A 24,817-nucleotide genomic window follows, 5' to 3' on the forward strand; every position below is an offset into this window, starting at 1 on the left:
GAAGAGGCCAGGACATTCCACCCATTTTAGACCCAAAAGACAAGGGCAGCTGAGGGGCCGCAGCGGGGAGAGGGATTTGCAGCTGTTTTTTGGGTGGGGCGAGCTCAAACACCACTCTGTGGTGGACTGGCCAGTATCAGAGACCCAAGAGGGGCAAGAAGAAACTACGGGGACTTCATTACCCAGGGACAGGGCTTAACAGAGGAGGCATACCTTTGCCTGGCCAGGTTTTAGTCTCTAGTAAAATATTTACTATGGGACCAGAAAGAGTAGGAACTCCACTGTTCTCCGTTCAAGTGGGGCAAACAGAGAAATCCCATCCTGTCAAAGGTTTGAGGCTCATGAAGCCCAGGATGGCTTTGAACTCACTATGCGGCTGGCTAACGTGGCCCTTGTCTCTTTGGTGCTGGGGGTAGGGATGTCTGTCAACTGGGAATGAAAGGCTACCTCCCTCCTTATGTCACAGCAAGAATAAATGAGTCGCATAGGACATAAAGTGGCAAAGGCCAGCATGCAGAGGGCTAGTCTATAAGCTGGTCTGGAGGGTGTGGGAGTGGGAAAGGGGCGATGAAGTACACTAGTGGTGTCATTTAAGGCCTGTCTCTATCAGTCAACCTCAGAAACTCTGCCATTTGGCTTTCATGGGGTCCCTGTTTTGGAATTTGAGAAATGTGGGCTCAAAGAAGAGCCTGCCCCATGTTTTCCACAGGGCAGCTTCTCTCTACGTTTCCTGCTGCTCTCATCAGGTTTCAGTCATTTTGATGGCCCTACCTTTCTCCTCATCTCTCATCCCTCTTTTGTACTTTCTGGAGAAGTTCTGAGCTTGGAAGGAAAGGGGAAAGGGAAGTTGAGGAAACCCAGGAAGAGGAGACCAGAGAAGGAGGTGATGAGGAGCTGGAGCTGACCTGGCTCTCTCTCTCTCTCTCTGACAGGTAACCAACCAAAGGCTGTCTGTCACACCTCAGAAACTTGACCCAGCCAGAAAGATGTCTGGACGCCAGGTGAGCCGGTCCAACACTTACAGCCGCTTGAACCAACCCAACAACATCTCCTTCCCTCCTCGAACTCCAGGCTGGACCCAGTACCCCAATATGAACAACAGCAAGGGCCTGCATACCCGTCTTTCAAATGCCTCCGAGTTAAGCACGTCCAGCAGCTACTCCGGCCACTCTGGCCTCTCCGAGCAGTCCTTAGACTCTGCCTCCCCAAGACTTCCCTTGGGGAAAATCTGCATGGGCCGTCCCTATAACTCCAGGTGTGTAGAGACAAGTCACCTGATGAGAGGCGCCAAGGTGGCCAAAAAGCCCACTTGTCATCGAAGCAGCCCTCACTGCCTGATCTGCACAGACCGTCCATCATGCCCCTCCAGCCCTACCTTCCTGGACCAACTCATCAAAGGCATCAGCTACCTGGACAGATCCACCAATAGTTTTAACAACAGCAGCTTCCCCAAAGCGCTGAGCTTGCCTCAGCTGGCGGCCACATACCTAGAAAGAGCGGCAAACTCGCTTTACCTGGACCAAACGGAACGCCCCCCACCCCGCAGCTACTCCAACCCCAGCACCAGCACGGCCACCAATCACCCCCCAGCCAACAACTCCTTGGTCCCTTCCACTCGGGACACCAAAACCCTGCAGTGCCTGGGTGGTCCCACTGGTTTGAACTACCAGCCACGGCCTAACAGCCAGACTTTCAATGTCGAGATGCCTCAGAGACCCGGGGTAAAACTGCCAGAGATCCCTCTGTTTGGCAATGGGTTCTTTTCCTTAGGTCGTTTGCCCAAGTTCTGGGAAGCAATCCGCTCCGGATGGAATGCTCCTGAGCCCACCCCTAAGTCTGAGGGTTGGTGGTGACATAGATACCAGCTTTGTCCAGTGGGCACATGACCACAGTGTGAAAAAATAAATTATCATAGGACAAAACGGGGTCTTCCCTTACCGCCACCCCCAAAGTGGAGTCTCAACTCAGTTGCCTAGGTTGGAACTTCTGACACAAGCAATCCTTTGGTGGTTGTCGATGATGGTGTAGTTCTAGTTAGGACTACTGTTGCTTTGATGAAACACCATGACCAAAAGCAAGTTGGGGAGGAAAGGGTTTGTTGGGCTTAGACTTCCACATCACTGTTCCTCATTGAAGGAAGTTAAGACAGGAACTCAGGGCTAATCTGGAGACAGGAGCTGATGCAGAGGCCATGCATGGGTACCGTTTACTGGTTTGTTCTCCATGGCTTGCTCAACTTGCTTGCTTATAGAACCCAGGACCACCAGCCTGGCATCCCCACCCATAAGAGGTGGGTCTCCCCACCCATCAATCACGAACTGAGAAAATGGCCTATAGGCTTGCTGACAGTCTGATGCAATGGAGGCATTTTCTCAACTGAAAAAATTAGCCAGCACAGAGTCTTATATAGCTCAGGCTTTCCTCAAATTCTGTGTAGCCAAGGATGACCTAGGACTCCTTGCTTCTACCTCCAGGGCGCTGGGGTGACAAGTATGTACTGCCATACTGTGTGTTTGTGTGTGTGTGTGTGTGTGTGTGTGTGTGTGTGTGTGAGTATGGAACTCAGAGGAAAGCTTGCAGAAGTCAGTTCTCTCCTAGTGGGTCTAGCTGGGATTGAACTCAGATCCTCAGACTTAGCAGCGGATGCCTTTATGGGCTGAGCCACCTCAGCAGATCCTGAGTTTCATTCACATGTTAAGAACAAAGGTAATACTGACACAGTACCCCATGCACTGAACAAAACTACTTGCAGGATGAGTGTGAAACATCTCAGAAGCCTCTGGTTTACCTCTAGCAGAATGGTTATTACACAGGGGACCCTGTTCTTAGCATGTTTTTTCCTTCTGAGATGGGGTCTCATATATAGCCTATGCTAGCCCAGAACTCTGGACTTCTGGGCTAACATGTGCAGCCACTGAGCCAGGATCAGGCATTATTTGATCTTTCACACATGGACACACAGACCTTTGTAAGGGCAGCGTTAGATGTGAATAGACTTTCCCACAGGAGGGAGGGTGGCCCTGCCGGGGTACTCGCTGAGGTCATTCATTGAGTTAGTTCATCTGGACTGGGTGAGGCTGGACAGGGTTAGAATGAGGGGACCTTCCCCGCAACTACTTTGAATGTCTGAGAAAATATTACCTGAGCCACTGAGGGCTCAGATCCCAGCTGATTTAAATTCAGGGTATCAGTCTCAGTCCTGTTGGCGAAGGAACCCTGGCAGAAGCCCCAGATTATAGCTGAGGCCTCAGATCTTTTGCTCCCCACTCCAGACCTGTTTTCTCCAAATCAAAGGTTTAGATGTAGAGCCTCACTGATAGAAGGGCCTCTGAACTCGTTTCTGAGTGTGTGCTCTTGTCTCAGTCTCTTGTCTGAGAACAGAGTGACTTACACAAGTACTTTATTTCCCACAATCCCCAGCCACTTTGCTTGGCTTCCCATCAGTCACTGCCCACCTTAGGGTCCAATTCTGTATGGCTGTAAACTTGAGACCTTGTCCTTATTAATGATACTCCCTCATCTCCCTGGCAACAGGAAAGCCAGTAGCACCTCTGAGTCTAGAAGGGAGTCGCTTGAGAAAAGGCAGAACTCTGAGGCTCCCAAAATTCTTTTGCCCTTAGAAGCCACAGTGACCTGCAGAAGCCTCTGCTTGGCAAGTTACCTTCAAGCAGAGAAGGTAACAGGCCCAGATATCCTCCTCATGGGCTCACAAGGATAGGAGGAAGAAGGGATGGAGATATCAAACTCCTGGTCCACCGAGTTCACTCACAGTTTTGATTCCTCCTTTGGTCCAGGGCTCAGCAAGTAGAAATCTCAATTCTCTTCTTTCTCCTCAGAATGGGATGCTCTCTTAGTCCATACCCACCAGTTCTCATTCCCCACAGGATTGAATGAGTCACAGGGACACAGTTGGTCAGACTCCATTCTGCTCTAGGGTGAGAAACAGCTGGTTTGGGAATCCTCTGTGTAGCTGCTCAAAGTCACCATCTTTCTGCGCCTGGTTCTGTGCTCATCTGGCTCCAAGGCATTAAGAGCATACCACTCCCTGGCTTTCCTAGAAACTTACCTCCAAGATGGTCCAGACTCCTTAAACTGGAATGCAGGGCCCTTGACTAGGGCACCTTTCTTGACCTCACCAGTGCCTGGCCCAGTCTGGCTCACAGTAAATCCTTTTTTTTTTTTTTTTTTTTTAAAGATTTATTTATTGTATAGTAGTATACTGAAGCTGTCCTCAGACACACCAGAAGAGGGCATCAGATCCCATTACAGATGGTTGTGAGCTACCATGTGGTTACTGGGAATTGAACTCAGGACCTCTGGAGGAGCAGTCAGTGCTCTTAACTACTGAGCCATCTTAACTCTCCAGCCTGGGATTTTTCTTTATAAATGAGATCCGCCTATTAATTGTTTATCTAGTGACTAGTCTCTAAATCCTAACTTGACAGACTGTGTGTTCCTTTAAAACAATGGAGGAAGCTGGGGATTCGGGGTAGGGTGGGGTGGGGGGGGACAGCTGTAACTGCAGAGGCTGAAGCAGAAGGATCAATCATTCAGGGCAAGCCTGGACTATCAGAACCTTTTCCTCAAAACAACAGTGAAAAGAGGCATGCCTATTTCTGAGAGAAAAATATGTCAAGTCCTTAAAAATGCAGACATCTCAGGACCATGACTCAGTTTCACCTAACTTAGGCTTGGGCCAGAAGTAGAGGAGAGGACAGGAACTGAGGCACCATAAGTCCTTCTCTCATCCACCCCACTGCCATGCACCAGGAAAAAAAGTGACAAAGACTTGGGCTAACATCTGAGGCACTGCGCTGATGCACCTGGCTGTGCCAAGCCATTTAATCACCACGGTGACACTTTAAAGGAAGCACAACTGCCACTGTATGGCAATAGGACACGGTGGCACAAAGGGACCAGATGTGAGTGATTTCCATAAAGTGCCTGGAGCTCAGTGGCTTTCAAAGCCTGCCCGTCATCATCAGAGGGCACTGCATCTAGAAATGGTGCTCTTTCGTCTTTATCTTCATGTTTATGTTGTGAAAGGAGTAGGTGCTCTGCAAATGCACGCAGTGGGTGCGTAATGTGTGTCACACATTATCATAGGACCCAGTGCATAGTAGGTGCTCAGATGAAGTCTGCCCATTGGCTAGAAATTAGATTGTATCATGTTGGGAGGGACAGGATCACTACCCTTGATCTGAATGGCTCCCTGGGATGGATGCTCGCTTCTCACAAGCTCAGAGAAACTATATTTGACAAGGTTCCCTGCTTCTGAAACCGCATCTGCAGAGACCATGGAAATAGGAAACAGCATGGTGGCCGTGACATGCTGTGTCCCTGACATGCTATCTCCCACATGTAAAGTGGGCTGGGTGTCGGCACAGCTTGGCAGGGGAGGGGGTGGGGAGTGGGGCCGAGTCAAGAAAGTCCTTCATACCTGCTGAAATGTGATACTGTTCACCGAGTACTCACACTACCAGGCTTAGAACAAACCCTCAGCTCTGTGCCCTGCCATACTCCCCTGACCCCACAGGTATTTATTCGTGTGTGCCTGTGCGCGTGGACAAGTCCCACCGCACAGGTGTGTGTAGGTGAGAAGACAAATGTCAGGAGGTTTCTCCTTCTATCAGGTGGGTCCCAGGGACTGAACTTGGATGGTCAGGCTTGGTGGTAAATGCTTCCACCTGCTGAGCCATCTTGCTGGACCTATTGAATAGATTCTGAGATAAATAGGGGGAGAAACTTGGCCTCCAAAATACAATGCACTGGACGAATCATGGGCAATGTTTAGCTGGAGGATTAAACATTGGAATTGCTAGTCCCCCAAAACAATATTCCCCTTGCACCCCACTTTTCCTTTTGAGACAGAGTTTCACTATGGATCCCTAGCTGGACTCAAACCCTATGTTCAATAGGCTGGCCTGGCACTTGTCGGTCCTCCTGCCTCTGTCTCCCATGTGCTGGGATGAGAGGTGTGTAACACCACACTGTGCTTTGGCGTCAGGGTATCTAAACAGGGCAGAGTAAGCCTGCACCAGGTGTTTTCCAGAAAGTAGTGACCAAAAGAACAATTTCCTCAGAAGCCACCATCAATCTTAGATGTGATCTCTAAGGTCCTTTTTATGTGACACTACTGGAACGGGAGCATAATACTGAGAATTTAATACACTAAAAGCTTTTTACAATGGGACCTGGAGATGCTACTTGGTCACTAGAGGACTTGCCTAGCATAGTGCAGTCCTGGGCTTAGGACGCAAAAGCTCAAAGAACTCAGCATGGTGGGACATGCCAGTAATCCCAGCACTTGGGACACAGACAAGAGGGTTGGGTTTAAGGCCATCCTCAGCAATATGAAAGATTTGAGAATAGCTTGTAATACACAAGACCCTGTCTCAAAAATAAAACAAAATATAAAGTTTAGTGCTGTCCTTTGTGAACAGATAACTTGGAACCACAGTTCCAGGAGTCTGGAAAACAAATACAGGTTGGAGGTTTTTGGTTTGGATTTTGGTGTTTTTGTTTGTCTCTTTTCTGTTTTTTGAGACAGGGTCTCTGGCTGTCCTAGAATTCCCTCTGTAGACCAGGCTGGCCACAAACTCAAGAGATCTGCCTGCCTCTGCTTCCTGAATGCTGGGATTACAGACATGTGCTACCACCCACCCATCTGGATATACATTTTATTTCATTGCCAGTGTGTGTACCAGATGCACATTCTATTCCCGGCCCCTCTAGGTCACAGCTCGCCCATCCCTCCTCAGCTCCATTTTGTTTTCCCCTGCTTTTTCTGTCTACACTTGGACTAGAACTCCACACCATCCCAAACTGCACTCATCCCCTCCCGGGTTAAGATTTACAGGGGGAACAATAAAAACACCAACAAAAGGCCATGCTCTGCTCGGGGCTGTGTCGCTCTTGACATTTTCGGCCAACTTTTCCTCAGCCTCATGCACAGCCCCCCTCCCATCCCCCATCCCCTCAGCCAGGCAGGAATTTCTGGGGAACAATTGAACAAAGCCTGGAACTTGGAGGGAGAAGTCACAGGACATTCCAAAAGGATTTCTCTCAGGCTGCAAAAGACAACATGCAAGAACAGTACAGTACAGAGAGCTCACAGCCTCATAAAAGACAATCCCGAAGGAAAGAGACGGAAAGTCTGCCTAGTAGGAAAGGCGTTGCAGATCGGAGGAAGGAACAAAGGGACCAGGGGTCAAAAGGCCCATGCTGAGGGTGGGGGGATACTTCCCCTGCCACTTGTGTCCCTGCAGAAGTCTCCCCATCTCTCTGGCCTCAGATTTGTGGGAGTTTGTTTTGTTTTAAAGATTTTTTTATTTAGTTCATATATATGAACACACTGTTCTTGACACAGCAGAAGGGGGCATCAGATCCAATTACAGATGGTTGTGAGCCACCATGTGTTCTTAACCTTTGAGCCATCTCTTCAGCCCCAGATTTGTGGTTTTTAAAAAAGGAGGGGGTTATAACAGTAAGCACGTGAATGAACAAGAAGCCATTGCTAGAATGGTTGCTTAGTAACCAAGACCTGCAGACGGGATAAAGGTCCAGCAACAGGAGAGGGTTAATGACACACCTACAGGGTTTCCTTGAGATATACCATCAAGCCATTGGTTTTTAGAGATATTTTGCACACAAGCTTGGGAATGTAGCTCAGTTGATAGACTGCTTGCCTAGTCAACACGAAGCCCGAGGCTTGACCCCCTGTGCTGAATAAACACAGTGGTACACATCTGAGCAGACACATCTGTAACTCTAGTACTTGGGTGATGGGTAGCAAGAGGGTCAGACATTCAAGGTCATGCTTGGCTACACAGTAAATTTGGAGCCAGCCTTTTGATATGAGAGAGACCCTGTTGCAAAAGGGAGGAGCGAGAAAGAAGGGACAAGGTCATTTGAAGGAGGCGAGAGTGTCACCCGACGTCACCGGTTCACAAATTACTGACGCTTCCCATCTTTCATTAGAAGCTTGCCCCAGTCTAGAGATGCCAACAGATATGGACCAGGCCCTGGGTTCTCTCCACAGCAACAGGAGAGAAAGATGGATAGATGACTAAGGCTCCTGCCAAAATATAAATCTTTGTGCTGTTTCCAATACTGGGAAGGATTGCAAAGAGGAAAATGTCAGCTAGGCAAAAGAACATACTCAGTGTTGATTGATGCTTTGGAGCAACAGTTCCTTATCTCAGACTGGCCATAAACAGTTTGGGGGCTGGCACTGATCCATAGATTCATTTTTTAAGTAGCCTTGCTCTTGCCGACACATAGAACTGTGTTTATAAAAAGAGTGTTAAGTGAGAAAAGCAAGCCGAGGAACCAACCGAGCTCACTGGCACACACTGCTTGGAGGAGAAGGGTCAAGGACTTTGGTAGCGGTCCAACTCCTGGCCTAATAGAAGCTTTCTAGGCTAACGCTGGGCCTTGTGGGTGGGAATGTGAGAGGGTAGATAGGGCCCCCAAGCATCCCAGCCTGACTAAAGCGGCTTCGGGGATGGGAGCCACAGTGACCAGACTGAAGCATTCATAAACCATGTCCTAAGCAACACATGCCCCGTGAGATGTTACAAGTTTTCCCCCACAAGGACAGGTGGGGCCTGTTCACACACTCGTTGAGGAAGGACAGATTAAATAGGTCAACTCACTCAAGACTTGTGTAAACACTTTCCCCGTGTCAGCGTCCCGGGAGCTGGTCACCATGTGGGAAAGAATGCAGGCCTTCCAGGTAGGTGAGATGGCTCAGCCTGCCTCCACCAAATCTGACAACCTGACTTCCACCTCTGAAGCCCACGTGGTAGACGTGGTGGAAGGAGAGAACTGTCTCCAAAAGTTGTCCTTTGACTTCCACACATGCGCCCACAGCATGTGTGCCACGCCCTCTAAATAAAAATGTAATAATAAAAAAAAGGATTGATAGTTCAAAGGTTTTTTGTTTTTGTTTTGCCCAAAGAACCCCCTCTCCCATGAGGTATCTGGCGGGGGTGGAGCAGGAGAGCCACAGGCTGCAGTGTGGGGTCCCTGCCTGGAGCCTCAGGATCCACCTGGGGTGCAATAAGAAAGTGTTCGGTAGTATAAAGACCCTGAGGGTGAGGTGGTTGGCCATGTTTAGAGGAATCACATTCTGTCTAAGCTGAGAGGACTTCTCAGCCTAGATAGGAAAGAGAATCCCCCCAGGGGAGGCAGCATTCAGAGTGCCTGGGATGAGCCAGTGCTACCAAAGATCCTGTTCTCAAGTTGTTCTGTCTGGGGCCAGCCAGGGCTACACAGTCAGTGGGACATGGCCTAGCACTCAGGTGGCAGAGGCAGGCAGATAGAGCTCTTTGAGTTGGAGGCTAGCCTGGTCTGCATCAGGAGGTCTAGGCCAGCCAGGGCTACACAATGAGACATACTGTCTAAAAACAAAACAAAACAACCCCCCCGCAATCAGAAACAAAATGTATACCTGCCTACGTCTTGTCAGTGATCAGACAAGACCCATGGCTGACTAAACAGTGAAAGGGATTTATTTCTACTTGAGACATAAACTGAATGCCAGGACTGATGATGTCAAGTTGCAAAACCTGCTACTCTAAAATCTGAGGCAGGGGAATTGCAATCTCAGGATTTGCCTGAGTTACAGACAAGTTCAAGGCCAGCTTGGGCAACTTAGTGAGACCCTGTGTCCAAACATAAAAAGAAGAATAAGGATATAGCTCAGTAGTAGAGGGCTTGCTTAGCATGTATGAGGGCCTGGGTTTGATTCCTGGGACTGAGGAAAAGCAGAGGAACATTTGGCTAGGCATGGTGGTGCATGCACGTCTTTAGTACCAACCAGCACCTGGAGGCAGATCTATTTTCAAACAAACAAACAAACAAAAAACAACAACAACAAATGCAGAGGAGCATTCACATCAAGCCAGGCTCAAAGCAACTTGCTCTTTAACCCAAAAGAGGATAAAAATGGCCCCCAGGCCCGGCTCCACTTCACGAGCTGCATTCTTCACAGGGAAGGTCACCGGAAAGAAGGCCCAGCAAGAACAGCATGCTGTCAGCATTTGCGAGAAGTCTCACGGCCACAAATCATTCCCAGACTATCTTCCTTGTCCAGATGCTCAGACACAGAAGCATGGAAGTACTGGAAAGCTGGGGAGCATGCACTCTGTGGGAAGCTGGAGGGGGGGGAGGGGACTGGCTTCTGTCAAGGTAGGTGCACGTCAGGTGACAGAAAAATGGAGGAAGAGACAGACTGCAAAAATGAGGACTAGATCTTGCCAGCACCCCCTACCCTGTCCCATCCCTTCTTATGGGAACTTTTACTGCCTCCTAAGAAGTCATCAGTGCTGCCACCAGCTACAACATTTTTTACATCAGTTTCTGGTTCTGCACCAAGCCAAGGATGTAGCCTGTCTCTGCCTGTTTTCCCACAGAGGCAATGGAAACCCTTGGCCACAGAAACTGCTTTTACTACTCAAAGAATGTAGCACACAGCTAGCCCACGCAGTGCCTTTACTCATGGTGTCAAACCAACAACCCCTCTGGCCAGATCAAGCCAGCAAAGACACATCACCAGACCTATTCATTCACTTCGAAGTGTGTGATGAGATCTGTCTGCCTAGCTGTATAGTGCGGTCCTGAATGAATTAGCCACAACAAAAGGAAAAAGAAAGGAAAAAGCGAGATGGGAGAGAGGCTCTGAGGCAGGGGAAAGATCTGGAATCAGTTGGGAAGCAGGAGAAGCAGCTGGTCCTACAATTTTGGAGGGGCAAACGAAAATTATAGCCACCGTTCCAAAAGTTCCCAGCTCCCGTTTTACCAGCCCAGGTACCAGCCTTTCCAACTCTCATGGTCCTGTCTCCTAACCTATGGAACCTTGTTGAGATGCTTGAGCTGTTTCTGTCCTAAACATTCTGACAGACGCTCGAAGCCGTGAGCACATACAATGTAGTTACAGGAACCTCTGAGGCTCCAAAAAAAAACCCCAGCAAGCCATACAAGGAGACAGCCTGGCTGGCCCCAGACAGAACAACTTGAGAACATTTACTAAAGATACCAAGAACCGAATGCTATAAGCCAGCCAACCAAATCTCTTCGTGGAAAGGGGAGGACTCAGAATAAATAGGTGGATGACTGATCCCCAGGTGGGTGGGGCTTCTCTGGGGGATGTTCTGGACCAGCCCTATTTTCCCTTGTCAGCCTCCCTCCCTCCAAGTCAGCCTTCACATCTCTTTCCTCAAACCTTTTCAGGAAGCAAGGCCTACAGGACCGGGTTCATCACGACCAGATATCTACAAAGACATGCTTGTTCCTCTCTCCCTGCAGCCATGAACAAATCATGCAAGAAGCTAAATCTGTGAGCCTGAAAAAGGCCAGAGGCAAAGAAAGGACACTGAGGCAGCTCATGCCATGAGATTTGTCACGGATGTTGACCCCTCCACACACAGGCAAGGCCTTGGAAAAACCCTGCCACCAGGCTGGTCAGCTGCCAACTCTGAAGTCAGCCTTCCTCATCAGACAGGGAGTTCCCTCCCAGGAGTGCCAGGATGTGCACCCCCCCGCACATCTGGCTGGAGATCCTGGGGTAATGGCTGTGCCTCACCATCAGATGAGGACCCCCATAATGGACAAAGGGGAGGTTCCACCCTCAGACTGAAACTTTTAGAGGGACGCCTTGGTTCTTCTCCTTATTAGGTTGAGTGCACACAGAAATAATAACAGAGTTAAGCATTATACATGTCTGTAATCCCAGAGTTTAGGAGGCAGGGAGGTTGTGTGTTCAAGGCCAGACTGGGTTACATATCAAAAAAATAAAATATTATGAGAGTGACCACTTCCTTCCTATTCAGTGTTAGCTATATGCCTCCTCCTCCCCCTTCCCCTTTTTTCTTCTTTTGGGACAAAGTCTTTCATAGTTCAAGCTGGTTATAAATTTATGACAATTCTGTCTCAGCCTCCCAAGTTCAGGGATTCTAGGAAAGTACCACTTGTTTGTACAGTGCTGGGAATCAAACCCAGCATTGTATTTATGCAGGGCAAGCATGCTACCAATTAAACTATATCCTCAACTTCTGAAATTCCTTTAAAAATATTTATGCTACCCTTAGTTCTGTGTATGTATGTGTGTATGTGTATGTGTGGGGATGTACACAGGAGTGTAGTACCCTCAGAGGTATCGAATCCCCCAAATCTGGAGTTACAGGTGGTTGTGAGCTGCCTAATGTGGGTGTAGGGAGCAACATTCAGACTCCCTGCAAAAGAGAGTTGAGCAAGCATTGGTCTTAATTGATGAACCATCTTCACAGCCCATATTAAATTTGTTTACTTGTGTGTGTGTGTGTGTGTGTGTGTGTATAGGGAATCAGCATATGAGTGACACTCGGAGGACAACTTTGTAAATTTGGTCCTCAGCTGACTTGTAGGTCCCACGGATGGAGCTCTGATCTGAAGTTCTCAGGCTCACTGAAAAGCATCTCTACCTGATCTACCCGATGAGTCGTTTCTCTGGCCTGACTCTTCTTTTTCTCTTTTTCTTGGTTTTGTTTTTCTCCCCCCCCCCCCCTTCATCAGCGTCTATTATGAGAAAGGTCAGCATCGCCCTTGTTTTCTGAATGAGGCCGACAGTGGAGGCTGAAGGATTTGTTCGGGACTGCGCAGCTAGATGGTGGAGGCAGTACTGAGAACAACAGGAGGCAGGATTGTATCCTCCTTTCTCCCCTTTAGCAGACCGGGGACCACTAAGGGTCACGACTGGGCATGCCTTCTCTGTCTGTCCCACCCTCCTGCTCCTGGATGCAGACCTTATTAGGTGCTATGCTTGGAGCCTGGGCTGGGGCCAGAGCGTTGGCAGGCCCACTTGAATGTGCTTTCTGCTCCTTATGCTGTGAGTTGGTCCTTCATAGCTATGCCCATGGGCCAGAGAAGAGCCCAGTCTTTCGGAGATGGTGTCTCTGTGGAATAGGGTCAGGATGTCAGTGTTTTTTCAGGTCCCCAAGTGTCTGGCTCCTATCACAGAGAACATACTTTCCGGACAGGCCTGGCGCCGTTCAGTGAACTGGGCATTTCCTTCTGTCCACAGCCCACCTCACTCCTGGCTACAAAGTTTCTGGAACCTAGCAACTCACAGGAAACAATGGAAACTTGGGGTTGTATTTTTCTCCCTCTATCAGGGTTTTCCTCAAAGACACACACACACACACACACACACACACACACACTTCAGTTATTTTCTCTCCACCCATTAGCCTGGGGCTTCCTGGAAATTTTCAGTCAAAAAAGGGGCTGTGGGTAGGTAGTAGAGACACTCCCCAGCTCCAGGCTTGAGTGTCTGCCGATGGGAGGCATCAGGGTTGCCTCGATGCCAATGATTTACCAAGAACACCTGAGATCCAGGCTCTGGCAGTCTTTCTGTGTTTGAACCTGGCTATGAGAATTGGTACGTCTCTGGGACTGATGTGTGTGAATCAGAGCAAGTCTGAGTGGTTCAGACCGTCTGTGGTATAAGGGTAGGAGCCCCATCTTGTCCAGTATCAAGCACCAACATGAATATGTGAGAAAAATCTAGACTATATAGGCTGGAGAGTGTGTGAAAAAGCACATAAGCTCTAGTGTAAAATATGTGAGAAACCCGTGTATTAGTGTGTGAGACAGACCAGAGTGAGAACTTGCCATGAAGCTCCGTTACCTCCCTGTTCAGATCCCTGGACTCACATGCTAGGAGACCATTAATCTCCAAAACACCTCTGATCTCCACACGTGTACTGCATCATGTATGCAGTACACACACATACTCCTGCACAGGTACAAGAAACAAGTAAATGACACTTTATAGCTTGTTGGGATACTTGTGTCTGTAGAAACATAAACAAAAATGCAGACACAAACACGAAGTCGATGTGAGCAGCTGAGTGCACGTGAGGATTGTTAGTGACCTACGCTGCTCTGCGTATAGGCTTGTGCAAGTGACAACTAGGGGGGTAGCTCAGTGCCAGAGAGCATTTGCCCTGGGGGTTCCAACATCTATCTCATTGTTCCAAAGCAACAGGACTGACTTCTAACGACGTTAAACTAAACTGAAGTAGAAGCCCTACAAAGCACACACACAGCACACACTGAACGTTGTGTGAAACTCTGAAAGCTGCATACATGTGGGACCCCCCTCGAAAACTGTTCCCGGTGCTCTCCGTGTGGAGCACGTGGTGTGATGGAGCGGCGTGTGTGCGGAGAGCTCGAGGCCGGGCCAGGTGGCGTCTGAGTCTTAACCCACACTCCAAGCCACGTCTGGCGTAGAGCCGGTTGGGCCTCATCCCATATCGAGGGGGATTGGGGCCCAGACAAAGGCACAGTCGGCCGCGCTGCTCCTCTGGAGAGCCTAGCTCGCGGCCGGGAGGCGGGGATCGACGCTGAGGGGGCGGGGCCATGTCTTGTGGGGGCGTGATCTACATGATCTGGACCGGTCGTCTCGTGGGCGGAACCTGGTCTTGTGGGGCGTGGGTAGATGTTTGGAGGTGGGGTCTAGGCCTCCTGAACTTGGCGCCTCGGGGGCGGAGCCGGAGACCCGGGGGCGGGGAGTGCACGGGAGGGCGGGGACGGGAGTTAGGGGAAAGAGACGAGCAGTCCGAAGGACTCGGCAGGACAGCGAGCTGGTGGCTGCGGGCGGCGCCGAGCGAGCCAGCGAACGAGGCCGGGCCATGGGGCGGCGGGCAGTGGGCTCGCTGCTGCTGGGGCTGCTGCTGCATACGCGGCTGCTCGCGGTGAGTGTTGCGTGACCAAGGACCGAGGGTGGGGGTCGCGCGCCAACTTGGCGGGGACACCGGAGGCTCCTCGTCTGGGACTCCGGCCCGGGACGGCCGCGCCCGCGAAGGACCCTGGGTTGGCACTGGCCAGCGCCACCCTGCAGCGTGGGGCTTTCTTAGGGGACGCCCCAGGGACCCAGAGTGGAGGTCAGGGGCTGTCCCTGCAAGCGTGGAAATCGGAGGGTCGCCGGCCACGTTGTTCAGGCTCAAAGTCGCCTCTGGGCATGGCCCGGCCTGCAGTTCTGGCGTGTGTGGGGGGGCTGACGAAGAAACTTCTAGCAGGGTGGGAACTTGGCAGGACAAGGGTACTCCTTTCTGCTGCCAACTTGGCAGAAGGGGCACTTCACGGTGATGGGTGCCCTGTCAATCTTCGCTGGAACTTTACCATGCTATCCTCTGGGGGAGATTATAATCAGGCAGTCAAAAGTAAAAACTTGGAACAAAACTGAGCCTTGTGTGGAGCACCCCTGGGCCCTGGAGTCTTCTAAGCCATAAGTTAAATCAATCACTGCCTTGCAGAGATTCTCCGTGAGACCTGCAGAGAGCTAGTTAACCTCTGAGAGGCAGCCCCACGTGGATAAAGGGAATGGGAAGCCTCAGGGCAGTTGGGCCTGGTTGGAACGAGAGCTGAGTGCAGGGCTTATTACGAGTGGGTCCAAGAGCAACTTCTTCCTACATCTCCGAAGTGGGATGCTGGGTGCTCCTACAGTTCTGCCCTTATTCTGAGCTCACAAGGGGCCACAAGGAGGAGAAGGGAACTTTTGAGTCAGGAATCCTAAGACCTAGAAGGCACTTGGCAAGAGAGGCCCACAGGACCCGAGTGACCTCAAGGAGGGCTGGGGTGGGGTTGACGGACTGGCAGAGGGTGGAAGATGAGGGTGGGGTCCATCTGGGCCTGCTGTGGTGAGCCATAGTGCCCAGGTGCTCCTAGACAGTCTGCATCCCTGTTCCCTGTTCCTGGAGCCAAGAGGGTGACTTTTCCAACTGGGCCAGTGTTTACCCAGTGACTGATTCTCTGTCTTTGCCTGACTGGCTCTCTCTCACCTCTGCCCTCTTGAGTCACTCCTTAACAGCCCACCAGGCCTGACCCCTTACTGTTTCTGCCGCACCCACACAGCACCTCTCCTCCCCACCCTCCACTGAGTAGCCTTCTCCCCTTAACCTCCTGTCTGGCCTCTCACCCCAACACTCTACTGTGGGGCACTGCGGTTGCTCCCTGTTCAGCCTGAACTTGTAACTCCTAAAACTGACTTTTCCTTTCTCAAGGCAATGACCTAGACCCGGGATGCTATCTCTTTCTGACCTCCCCTCAGCTCTGCCCCCTGCTGAAGGGCTCCCTCCTATTTGGGCTGCACAATGGTAGGAGTGGTGGGTGGAACTGTTTGCTGAGGGCTCGAGGAATTGTACTGACACTGCTGTGCCATTCGATTTTGCATTCACCAAATCTTAATTGAACAGCAATCTGTGACAGCCACGGGAGTCCCGCAGGCTCATTCATTGGGAAGATACGTTCCCTACAGCAATTGTGTGCTGGCGCACGGCAGGGCTGAGGCGGTTAGGGTGAGTTGGGACACGCCCTTCAGTGCCTTCTAGGACTCAGACTGGTGGGCAGTGAGTGATTCAGAGGAGAGAGCGGACAGCCCTGAAGCTATAGAATCCTGGATGCTGTGCACAGTCACGTGGAAGTCATTGCTGACCCACCCAAGCTCCGAGTCGGGCCCCCTCCTGCAAAGATCTCAGCCTCAAGAGTCTTATAGACCCGGTTTTAGTCCTAGCTTTTCAAGCCTGAGGTCCACATCTGTAAAATGGGTGCAGCTTCAGGAAGATCCGTTCTCTAGCCTGTGTCTCGGGCAAGCCTTGCCCCATGGCCCTTGATCTCCTCAGCACTTCAGTTTGGTTTGAGGCAGCATCAGATGGGGGAGGGCAGTTTACCCCAGGCCGAGGAGTCTAAGCCTCCGTGGAGGAAAAAAGACAGTGGTCTGTGATTACACGGGGGAGTAATTTCTGTTCTGGGGATAGGATGGGACCAAACTGACTCAGGGCCTGCCCTGGCCTGTTGACCCTTTCCTTCCGACTGCAGTCTTAACCCTTCCTTTCTTGGGATCAGCCACACTGTTGATAGGAGACTTTTGAGGGACAGCAAGGATAATGACAGTGTTTTCCAGGCTGAGGAGGGAAGTGGCTGAGATACCTGCCTGCTTCCTGCCTTCCTTAGATTTCTTTGCAGGGCAGGCTGCTGGTGGGAGCTGAGGAATTTCTCCTTCCTGGAGTGACCTCAGCCCTCCCCTCCAAACAGCTGGCTACCCTGTCCCCCAGCACTTACCCCTCTTTGTTCCAGACCTGTGCCCAGGAAAAGGACAGCACTGAGGGAGTATGTGCATTAATTAGGCTGTAGGACCATCATCAGAGTCTGGGCCGAGGCAGCCTGACTGCAGCGGTGTGGTTCCCACCACCCCCATCTCCAGGCTGAGCCCTGGGTGTCTGGGGAGTCGTCTGGGCCTTGTCTGGCTTGGCCCAGGCCTGCTCTCAGGATGAGCATGGGCAAGTTAGGATCTGTGGGCTTCAGTCCCTGTCTGGGAGACGATTTTTAAGAGGTGCTTGAAGGGGAAAGTAGCTTCAGGATTTGGGAGGCAGTAAGTACAGGGATAGGAAGGTCTTGGGGTGCAGGTCTTGGGGTACAGGCGAGGTAGTGGCAAAGTGCAGTAGATGGATCTTATGTACTCGGTGGCCACCGATGGACACGAGGTTTCTCAACAGACCTTCACGTCGCTTCTATTGGTCACCGCCTCTCCTCCTTACCGAGAATAGCCCCGCCCCATTCCCCAGGGCCCCAGTCCCTCTGGGACTCCAACTGTCCACTCTCTTGCCTTGTGCTTTACTAACTAGGTTTCTGGTTTGTTTTGGATTTTTCCTTGCTAGTTTTTTTTTTTTTTTTTTTTTTTGTTTGTTTGTTAATTTGTTTCTTTTTGAAAACATTTATACATTTTTGACAATTTGTATTTGTATATAATTGTAATTTTGGCCATTTTGTCTCCCCCTTACCTCCTTTCATCCTTAGTATTTATTTATATGTTTCTCTTTGGTATGTTTTAGACAGTGTCATGCATATCCTGGGCTTGCTTGCCTCAGTGACTATGTGGAGGACTACTTTGAACTCCTGACCCTACTGCCTTCTCAGGCTGAGAAGTTACCGTAGTAACTTCTGAGTGCTGGGGTTACAGGCTTTAGCCACTGTGCTTGGCTGTCTTTGTTTTTTGAAGAAAGGTGCCACGTAAACTCCTACCTCAGGGCCTTTGTATCTGCTGTTCTTTCAGCATGGGACACCTGTCCCTGAAACCACAGGCCTCCTCTCCTTCAGGTCCTTATAATTCTGCCTAGCGCACCTGCACCCCTTCCTCCATCTTCACACCCCTTCCCCTGGGCAGCCTTGAGAATGGAACCCAGTGCTTTTCACAAATGACCTTATGTTCCGTGCTGAGATACACCTTTTGTTTGCTTCTTGTCACCATCTAACCTGAATCTGTTCACTTTTTACCCACCCACGGAAGGCACTAAGCACAAGGCTAGGAAGATCTTGGGGTGCAGGCTGGGTAGTTTAAGTTCCATGATGTTGTGTGTGTTTGTGTGTGTGGTGGGAATGGTACATGTGTGGAGGTCAGAGGACAGCTTGCTGTAACCAGTTCTCTCCTAAGCTGTGGGTCCCAGGGATTGAACTTAGGTCGTCAGGCTTGGCCACAGGCACCCTTACCTGCTGAGCCATCTCATGGGCCCATGTTATCTGATTTTTGTTTACTTACTTTTACTCATTCTCTGTTTTTATTCATTTCTCGTTGTGCCTGAATACTTTCAATTACTATCACTAAGTTTGTTCTTTGGCAGGTCCATACATAAGTATGGACTTCTCACCCTGACTTATCTCTCTTATCTCCCCTGACGACCCACCCCCTCCCCTCTGACTTATGTGTCTGCTTTGTTTTTTAACCCAATGAGTTTCGCCAAGGCTATATGTGTGACCACGGGTTTGGAACTGTCCACTGGAACCTCGTGGGCACAGCAGTAGACACACGGTGACTCCCCATCTCCCCGAATCTGAGGGCAGCCCAAACTTCAGCAGTGAGAGGGAATGCCTCACTCAGTCCCGCCTCCATCCATGACTGATCTTTGACAGGGCCAATCTTGTGTGGGGTTCAGTGTGGGTAACTATACCATCAGTTTTTTTTTTTTTTTTTTTTTTTTTTTTTTTTTTTTTTTGTTAGCTGGCATAGTTGATTCCCCGTAAATGCATTCGTTCAAGTGCACAAAGACATGGAGACTAGTGTGGGCTCTGGAACCTGAGCAGAGGACATGGAGGTGCAGAGGTTAGGGGACCTGTCCACATTTATAAGAGTCCAAGTCAGGAGGTAGGCAAAGCTCTCCTGATGCTCGATGCCCACTGTCCCACCCCCTGCAGCCACTGCCAGATTCTTAACCTTTATTGTATTTATTAAGGATGTAGTAGGCCCATAAGCCATGAGGTATCTGTTCTCTCCTACCACATGATTCCTGGGCATCAGATTCAGGTCTTTAGGCTGTGTCCAGGCCCTTTCTCCCACTCAGCCAGGTCCCAGGCCCCACCATCACAATCTAATGAAACCCTTTGCTGATGTCATTATCAATGAGAACCCTGGTCCCAGGTGGAACGGGGTGACTTCGGGCAAGGCACAGTGGAGACACAGGCTCAGGATGGTGGTGTCTTGGTGATTGTGGGTCCCCAGGTGATACCAGGAACCGGACTCTGTGGGACAGTCGTTTTTTTTTTTATGTTTGTTAATTTATTTCTTCATTAAATAGTCTCTGAGGACCAGGTCTCTATGAAAGGTCTCTGTCTTGTCTTGCTGTTCATGGTGAGGGAGGAAGGGAGATATATACATGCCCTGGGGCCCACTGACCTGCAGGGAGCTTTGCTTCTTTCTTTTTGTTCCTTTAGCTGCTCCCTGGGGTCTGGAGGTTAGGATGGGTCTGGAGAGGTCTGAGGACTGCCTGGCCTTGGGGCAGGAGCTGTGGGTGGGATTTGGAATGATATGGTTGATGAATCTCAGGCAACTTGGAGGCCAGACTTCTGAGTTTTGGGATGGAAGGGGTGGGCTCCCAGCCCTGGCCTTTCTCTCCTCTCCCTGTCCAGCTCCAGCTGTGAGGGCCAGGCAGGAGGAGGATGGGAAATGAGACCCAGCTCCCCAGTGGCTTCCTAAAGGTCCAACAATGCTTTCTTCCTCTCCCTCCTGCTCCTATCAAAGACAAGGGGAACTGTGTTGAGGGTCCCTGCCCTCTTGTAAGCTTGCCCCAGCCCAAGTCTTGGCCTCTTTGGCCCTGCCACCCGCTCCCGATCTCAGAGGCTGGAGCTGGCTGACTGAAACCCAGAAATATGTGTGGAACTCACTTCGTGGGGAGCCGCCAGCCTCACTACCCAGCCTGGTGGCGTCAGGCAGTGTCAATATCAGCCTTGAGAGGGGTGTGGCTCGTGGCTGCCTGGGGTGGCTGTGCTGAGGGACACCATCACAGAGGGCCGAGAACAAGTTGGCTCTTTGAAGCCTGGGAATGTGAAGCCTTGAGTCTGAGCGTACACCAGGATCGTGGTCCCTCCTTCCTATGATGTTTGCTTGGGCCAGGGCTGCAGGGACATCATAGGTGTCCTCAGGACCAACCACTAACACCCTTCTTCCTGGCGACATAGAGAAGGGCTCCTTACGGCTCGGGGTCTGGGGAAAACTTCACAGAGGCAGACAATGTGGGTTAGACTGGTGAGTGAGACAGTGGTGTGGGCTGGTAAACAGTCTTTAGGCTGCAGCTGCCACCGGGTGCACATCGCACTTAAAATCCACTTAACAAGTATTGATGGTGCATTGGCCCCATACTCGAACCTGTTCTAGATGCTAAGTTTGCAGCAAAAAACCAAAAAATCCTTTAAGTTCTCATCCCCTCTGTGTCTCGTGCTTTTGCTGGTACAGAAGCCGGCCATAGTCAGAGGGGAGAAGGAAGCAGAGAAAGGCATAGGGAGTGGTGGTGTGGGGATAGGAAAAGCCCAGATAACACATACTGGAGATCAGAAGGAAAGGGGGGTGGGCTGGGGAAGAGCATCCGGGCAAAAGAACCAGTCAGCATGAAGCCTGGAGGTTGGGTGTGCCTTGTCTGTGGGGACAGCACCATGGAAGTGGTGGGTAGCAAGGTACAGATGAAAGCTGGCAGCAGGGACGACCGTAGAGCTTTGGCTATGGCAAAGTCCTGGGGGTATTGAAGGGTCCTGGTACATTTTAAAAAGACTTTGTCTGCGCATGTGTGAACATGCATCTATGTGAACACAGAGGCCAGAAGACAGTGTCAGAGTCCCTGGAGCTGGAGTTAGAGGTGGTTGTGAGCTGCTTGCTGTGGGTGCTGGGAACCAAACTTAGGTCTTCTGCAAGAGCAGCGAGCCCTTTTTAACTGCTGAGCTGCCTCTCTTGCTCTCCAGCCTTGGGGCTTTAACGGGGTGGCTGTAGTTGCCTGATCAAGGGCAAAATCAAGGAGTCTGTAACCCAGACCAGATGTGGCTGGAGCTAGTCCTGGGTCCGTGAACAGAGAGAAGTGGTTGAATATCCAGTACATCTTGAAAGCTGGGCTCACAGGGCTCTTGGAGTGGGTAGTATCTTGGGAGGCTCTGGAGTCTTGGGCTTGAGCATCGAGAAGGCTAGAGCTGCTGTGGAATTATGGGATATCTCCAGGAAGCTTCATGGAAGACAACAGAGTGTGGTAGGTTGCAGAGGGGCAGTGTGGGCTGGGGGTGACTCGGTAATGTCAAGGCCAGTGGCCTCTGGGCTCCCTCAGTCACCGAATCCTTTTTTGCCCATGCTGGGGACTTTGTGGTAACCTGGGGCAAAGTGGAGGGCACTTGTGTCTACTTGTGGAACTTACCAGAACCCATAGCCAAGCCCCTAGTCTGTGTTGTGTGTGGAGAATGCATTCATGAAGCAGGGTGAGGTCCCATGCATCCCATGTAGTGGTGTGCCAGGTTGCTAGGCAGGTAGCAGACACTGGTCCAGCAAATAAGATCTTCCTTGGCCCCTCGACTCAGATGAGCTAGCTTCCCAGCCTCTGCTCTGTGTTGTAGTCTGGAGGGAATGAAATGAACTACGACACCCAGTCTACCATCTTCCCCTTGTCTGTGAGTCTGCGATACAGAATAAGTAGCCCTCTTGGAGAAGTCTGCTTTCAATTCTATAGCTTGTCCCTGACTGTCTGTGTGACCTTGCACAAGTTGCTAGACATCTCTGACCTTTGGATGGGCTTTGAAATAGGCCTTGCCTGTGTTGTGGTAGCTATGGCTTGACCAGATGAATATACTTGGGATATGCTAGGTGTTGGCTAGTTATTAGACTTGTTCTTCCCTTGGTGCAAGGCCAGCATTGCCATTTGATGTAGGACTCATAGTACCTGGGATGCTCTATTTCTCTGTACCAGGGGACAGGAAGAATCCTGGGCTTGTTGACAGAATGGCTCCCTCTGCCTTTCTCCTGCAGGCTTAGAGCTTAGAGGCCTGGATGCGGCTGTGCCTGATACGTCACTGCCCTCCTTCCCTCGCTGAGGCCACAGCTGCAGGACAGAGTCCACCCTTCTATCCTGATTGCTCCTTCCTGGAGTAGGGAAGGAAGGGGGGGGGGTGTCACACCCCAGGGTGTGGCTTGGGAAAGGCTGGGGCTTCTGGATAAATCTGTACCCTTCCCAGCTGTGTGCAGTCAATAGGCTCTGAGCAACAGAAGGTGTGGCCAAATGGCTCCCATGGGTGCTGAGAGGATGTTTGAGCGTCTTGAGAGGAACAAGAGAGGGGGTGTCCTGGGACCCCATCCCAGCACAATTCCACCCTTTCATGCTTAGTGTGGAGAATGCTTTCTCAGGGAGCCCCGAACAAAATCATAGCACATCGTCTTTTTGGCATGGCTGGAGCACCACAGACAGAGCTTTGAGTCTGGATCTTGTAGGCCCTCAGAGTCAGCGGGACTAGGAAGAAAGAGGGACACATTGCTGCATGATCCTGCCCGCTGGGTGAGGTGTGGAGCAGACAGCCCTCACTGCCTACCAGGGTGGGTCACGCCCAGGTGGTTCATTTTTAACTCTTGACATCTTTGCCAGCTTCCTCATCTTCTGGTCTCTGGGAAGGGGAGGCAGCCAGGGGCTCTGCAAGGGGAGGGCTTCAGAGGTGGCCCGGAGTGACCTCCACAGATGCTTCTCTTGGGGCTAGGCTGGGAATTCCCAGCTGCCTCTGGCCTCTCCCCAGCCCACCTCTCTCCCATGAAGGAGCCAGCCCAGCCCCCACCTCCTGGCAGCCCCTCCGAACGAACCGCTGACTCATCCCTGTCCATATTTGGCGGTTCCAATTTTCAAATAGCTGAGAAATGGGATCATGCCTCCCGTTGGAGCCCTGGCTGCCCCTGAGTACGTTGAGATCGTGACCTCATCAAGCCCAGCCTCGATGGCTTCTGTCACGTTCACAGATCACTACCTACTTATGCATTATGCCATCCTGTGAACCTGGGGCCAGGAGAACCGAGATCCAGAGTTTCCTGTGGTCCTTTCTCTGACCTAGGGTCCCCTGGTTGCCTAGGTCACTAGCCTGCGATTAGAGGTGGCTTTCAACTCATTGAGCACTCCCTGTTGCCTGTGGACCTTGCGCTAGCTCCCCTAAGAGGGGCAAGCAGACACAGAGTGGCCCAGCCACCTATCCCAGTCAGTCGCACCTCACCTCTGGGAATGGGACCCAGGTTATCTGGCCCCACAGTTTTCACCCTTTCTTCGGTAGGTTAAACTTGGTGGTTCTGCAGGGGACGCAGGTTGGTCTTGGCAATGTAACAGAACAAGGTGCGTATCTGCCACATGGGCTTAGCTGACTCTTGCTTCTTAGATTTGGCTGTCCTTCCCCCTGGACTTCCATCTCAACCCTGGTACTGTTCCCCAGGAGGGACGTGTGGCTCTGAATACCCTGTAGGCTTCTTAGCCATGCCCTCTGGTTGCCTAGGTTCCAGCAGCTAGTGGGTGGAGCCAGCCCATGTGCCCTCAATATGGAGAGATTGAGTGATATGCCATGTACAGACACATAGGGAATCTAAGGATGAGTCCCAAACTGTCATTCAGACAGCTGGGACATCTGGCCACCCATTCATTCATGTTTTCAGTCATTCACCAAACATTCTGAACCTTTTTGTGAGGATACCGTAGTTCCCAGTATAGGGGTAACTCTGAAAACAGTGACCTGCCCAAGACCCAGACTTAAGACTAGCATCTCCACCTCTGAAAGGAGTTGGAGGCTGATTCTTGCTCTGCAGGAGCCTTAGGCCTGAGAGAGACAGTCATTACGGCCCAGCTCAGAAGCCATTCTTTCATGGTATGTTGGTGGGCAACCTGTTTGCCTCCTGTTGTCAGGACTGGCTTCCTGGAGGAAGTGGCCCTGGACTTTGAGCGAGTTTGGATGTGCTTAGGGAAGAGGAAGCATCAGGCAGAACTCCCAGCCCCCTGGCCCTCAGCCTGGATCCTATTGTCTCTATTGTATTGGCTGTGCAGGAACTGGAAGGAAGAACCCTTCGCCTGCTGCTGGAGCTGTTAAGGCTGAGGAAAGAATGAGAGGAAGTCCCCAAGATAGCTGAGGGTAACATCCACCTCAGCACCCCATCCACCCACCTAGCCAGACATGTAGGCAAGAAGTTAAGGCTCGGCCTCCACTTAGCCACACCTCATTCTCTTCGCTGCGCCCCCACTTTCCCTCTCTTAAAGTGGGTTACGTGTGTTCTTGCTCCTCAGTCTTCCGCCAGTGGAAGGCGGAGGAAAGGAGCTTCTCACAGAAGTGGGAAGACCTTCTCAAGCCCAAAGTCCTCAAGCCTCGGAACACCCTCCTTCCTCGATGCAAGGGCTGAGCCCCGAAACAAATGAAAGTCTGGGAACTGTTCTATATGCCCTTAGACATCCTTGATACTGTCCTGTCCTGTATGTTGGTCCTGCGGTGACCTGACCCCTGTCACCTCTGTGTCTTGTGGGTC

At 51.0% G+C, this 24,817-nt stretch overlaps 2 protein-coding genes across 9 annotated transcripts in view; both read left to right on the plus strand.

Moving 5' to 3' along the window:
* Positions 1–986: 986 nt before the first annotated feature.
* LOC308425001 (uncharacterized protein) lies at positions 987–1,853 on the plus strand (the record flags this gene model as incomplete). Its single annotated transcript, XM_080922195.1, has 1 exon — positions 987–1,853. One exon carries the CDS (start codon positions 987–989, stop codon positions 1,851–1,853), a length of 867 nt encoding a protein of 288 aa, XP_080778321.1.
* Positions 1,854–14,614: 12,761 nt separating this feature from the next.
* Positions 14,615–24,817, plus strand: part of HSPG2 (heparan sulfate proteoglycan 2) — a 94,622-nt gene continuing 84,419 nt past the window's right edge. For all 8 annotated transcript variants that reach the window (XM_080921417.1, XM_080921418.1, XM_080921420.1 and 5 more), the window contains exon 1: positions 14,615–14,738. In XM_080921417.1, coding sequence (XP_080777543.1) covers positions 14,676–14,738 — 63 coding nt within the window. In that variant the 5' untranslated portion in view covers positions 14,615–14,675. The remainder of the gene's footprint in view (positions 14,739–24,817) is intronic.

Source organism: Micromys minutus (genome assembly GCF_963924665.1).
Source record: "Micromys minutus genome assembly, chromosome: 9".
Lineage (NCBI taxonomy): Eukaryota > Metazoa > Chordata > Mammalia > Rodentia > Muridae > Micromys > Micromys minutus.